Raw genomic sequence first — 3,366 nt, forward strand, 5'->3', positions numbered from 1 at the left:
GTCTCAGATGAGCTCTCGGAGAAGCCGGCCGTGTCCCAAATTTATTACAGCATTAAAGTTCAGAATGTGTGTATATTTACAAATAAATCAAAGTTTATCAGTTTGAACATTAAATATCTTGTTTTTTGCTCTTTTTTTAGATTTAGTTTAGTTTTTTTTTAGATTTTCAAATCATTGCAGTCGCACTTCAATCATCAAACTTTTTTTTTTTTGATTAATTTTTAAAAAATGAAAACGTTCACTCACCATCCTGGAGAGTTTGTCCACTTCCTGCATGGCCTCCAGGATCTCCTGGTCCAGGTCTTTGGCTGCCTTGAGAGCAGCTCTGGACGTCGTGAGGACGCCTTTGCACACGTCTCCGCCGCAGCGAGGCGCTCCGTCCTCGCCGACACAACCCAAACCTCCGCAGCGGGAGCCGGAGCAGCCGTCGCCTTCAGCTGCACCGCCGCACGTCTGAGGAGAGAGAAGTAAAAATAACGTGAAAACTCAAAAACATTCAGACGAAACTTTTTCTCATGAGAACAGATCGGTGTCACCTTCTCGCTGAGCGGCGTCAGGTCGTGTTTCTCCAGCTCCGAGGAAAGTTTCTCCAGTTTCTGAGAGTTTCTTTGGTGCTTGCGTTCAAACTCTTTCTCCGTCCTGCTCAGTTTGTCCTCCGTGGCTTTCCGTACTGCGGCTGAGCTCTCCACCGTGCTTCCGGGATTGCTGGTGGAAACGTTGGCGCGCAGCTCCGCCATCGTAGACTGCATGTGTGCCGTTGCAATGGTGTCCATGGCACCTGGAAATGCACGAAGGGTTAATGTCTGTCTGGGTCGTCGTGGAGGGGAGTAAAGTTCAGGAACAAATCGCGCATTTATGGGGGATGTCAGCACGAGGATGTTATGCGAATTTTTTGGAAGGCGTGTTTCTGATTTTAAAAAGAATCTGCGCAATTTTCTTTTTCATTTAATTTTTTTGGTATGGAAGGTTTCTTTAAAAATATTTGGGCTTCTTTAAACATTTTTGGCAATTTTCAAAGAAAATACATGTTCATTTTTTTTCTTTAAAGATTCGGGTATTTTTTTTTAAAAAGATTTTTTTAAAAAGATATTTTTCAGGGTATTTTTGCCTCTAATTGACAGGACAGCACAAGCGTGAAAGGGAGTGAGAGAGAGGAGGTGACAAGGCCGGAATCGAACCCACGACTGCTGCGGCGAGGACACAGCTTCTGTACATGGGCCGCCCGCTCAATCCAGTGAGCCACCACACGCCCTGATTTTTGGTGATTTTAACCAAAAATCTCTAAACTAAACTAACAAACACGTCACAGCACTTTAACAAGAGATCAGCTCCGGAGAATCGTCTAACAGGGTGGACGTGAAGCGATATGCTGATGACACGCTGCTTTCTGTGATAGTCTGAGGTTTAAAAACACGCAGTCAGTCGGGTCTCTCACCCTGGATGTTGGCGTTCTTGGCGTCGTACACCTGCTGCCTCAGCTCCTGGACGCTCAGCTCCAGCCGGCCGGCCTCCTCCGTCAGCGCGTCTAAGTTTGCGTCGGTGGCGTTGGCGTCACTGTGGAGAAGGTTCAACGTCTCCTCGGTCGTGTTCAGCTTTCCGTTAAGATAAGACATCACACCCCTGCAGAAACAGCCACAAAAACAGTAATGAACAGCTATTTCCCCTTGTGCATGTCTGTTTTTTTAACACACTGAAATCTGAGCAAACTGGCTTCATTTCTTTTAAAACATGAGAAGGAAATGAGCGATGAAAGAAGAAAAAAGAAAAAAATTAGCAAGAAATTAGCAAAAAGTACAAAAAAAATTACCTGACAAAAAAAAACAACTTGGAGAAACATGCATAACAATAGAATTACTCTCTAACATAATTTTAAATATGTAATTATTATCCAAATATTTTTCCCCCTTCAGCGTACTGTCAAGGTAGGACATAACAGCCCCGAAGAAACAAGACAGTAATGAACTCAAACACAACACGTCTATTTCTCCCTGTAGAACTGTTTTTTTACACTTTGAAACCTGGATTCATTAGAACGCGATGAGCAATGAAGGAAAAAATCCCGAGATGATGTAAAAAGAGCAAGAAATTTGTGAAAAAGTACAAAAAAATTACCTGAAAAATAGGGGGGAAAAAAACAAAGAAAAAAAAAACAAAGTACGTAAAAAAATTCTAAGAATTATATAACTTGTTAAATAAATTTTAAATATGTTATTATCATCATTATATATATATTTTTTTTCAAATTTGTTTCCCCTTTCAGCATTACGATAACAAATCAAATAACATAAGAATGAATCTCCACGTGTTTTAAAGAAATCTTCATCAATTTGCTCTCAGTTTATATGGTTAAATACACATGAAAGGGTTAATATACGAACGTGATTTGATGCATGAGCTCCTGAATCTGCTCCAGCTTCACCGCTGCAGGGTTGCTCTCCACAATGTCTCTGACGGCTTTGGCGTTCCTCTCCAGGCTGCTGACTAAGTCTTTGTACGGCGCCGTCACCCCGCTGATCTGCAGCTGAGTCACCTGCGCCTCCAGACGGCGAGTCTGATTGGACAGCTCGCCCACCACGGTGTCCCACACGGCGAAGCACTGGTGGCACGGCTCACAGGAGGGGAACTCGCCCTGGTAACCTCTGGCACACTGGTCGCACCGCGGGCCGGACACGCCCTCCACACAGGTGCACTGACCTGTCGCACGATGGCACTGCTCGCCGGAGATTCCCCGAGAGTCACAGTCACACGCTGAAAACACAGAGTCACAGTCACACGCTGAAAACACAGAGAGTCACAGTCACACGCTGAAAACACACAGAGTCACAGTCACACACTGAAAACACAGAGAGTCACAGTCACACACTAAAAACACACAGAGTCACAGTCACACGCTGAAAACACAGAGTCACAGTCACACACTGAAAACACAGAGTCACAGTCACACGCTGAAGAGTTTTTTGGCTTTGTGTTGTTATATTGCTGTCTGAGTATCCCATATCTGCCTTTGCTTTGCACTTTGTAAACTCTCTTTTCAAAAGTGCAATTCAAATGAAGTTATTATATTATTGTAGCTAAAATAAAAAAGACAAATATTACTTGATAATGCAACTTGTTTTCCATCTAAAACGTAAGTGAGGTCTAAAGGACTCCTAAACGGACCATTAAACAGTTGCATCACGGTGAAGTTTGAAATCTCCTCGGGGAAAAGAAACATTTTAAAAACAAAGTTTGTTCGACCTCCAGGACCTCCGGTAAATAAACTCAGACATGAATGTGACCCTGAAGGTCGTACTGACCCCCCACAGGCCCTCCTCCCTCACAGAGGAGGGGAGGAGGAGGAGGAGGATAGGAGAGAGGGAAGAGAGG

The 3,366-nt window shown here is 43.8% G+C and overlaps 1 protein-coding gene across 1 annotated transcript; it reads right to left on the bottom strand.

Moving 5' to 3' along the window:
* Positions 1 to 242: 242 nt before the first annotated feature.
* On the bottom strand, positions 243 to 2,775 carry LOC121963381 (laminin subunit beta-1-like; the record flags this gene model as incomplete). Its single annotated transcript, XM_042513667.1, has 4 exons — positions 243 to 453; positions 537 to 778; positions 1,436 to 1,620; positions 2,379 to 2,775. Coding segments are annotated over 4 exons (1,035 nt in total), but the record flags the coding sequence as incomplete, so codon positions are not given.
* Positions 2,776 to 3,366: the final 591 nt, after the last annotated feature.

The sequence above is a fragment of the Plectropomus leopardus genome, unplaced genomic scaffold (assembly GCF_008729295.1).
Source record: "Plectropomus leopardus isolate mb unplaced genomic scaffold, YSFRI_Pleo_2.0 unplaced_scaffold1107, whole genome shotgun sequence".
In the NCBI taxonomy this organism is placed as follows: domain Eukaryota; kingdom Metazoa; phylum Chordata; class Actinopteri; order Perciformes; family Serranidae; genus Plectropomus; species Plectropomus leopardus.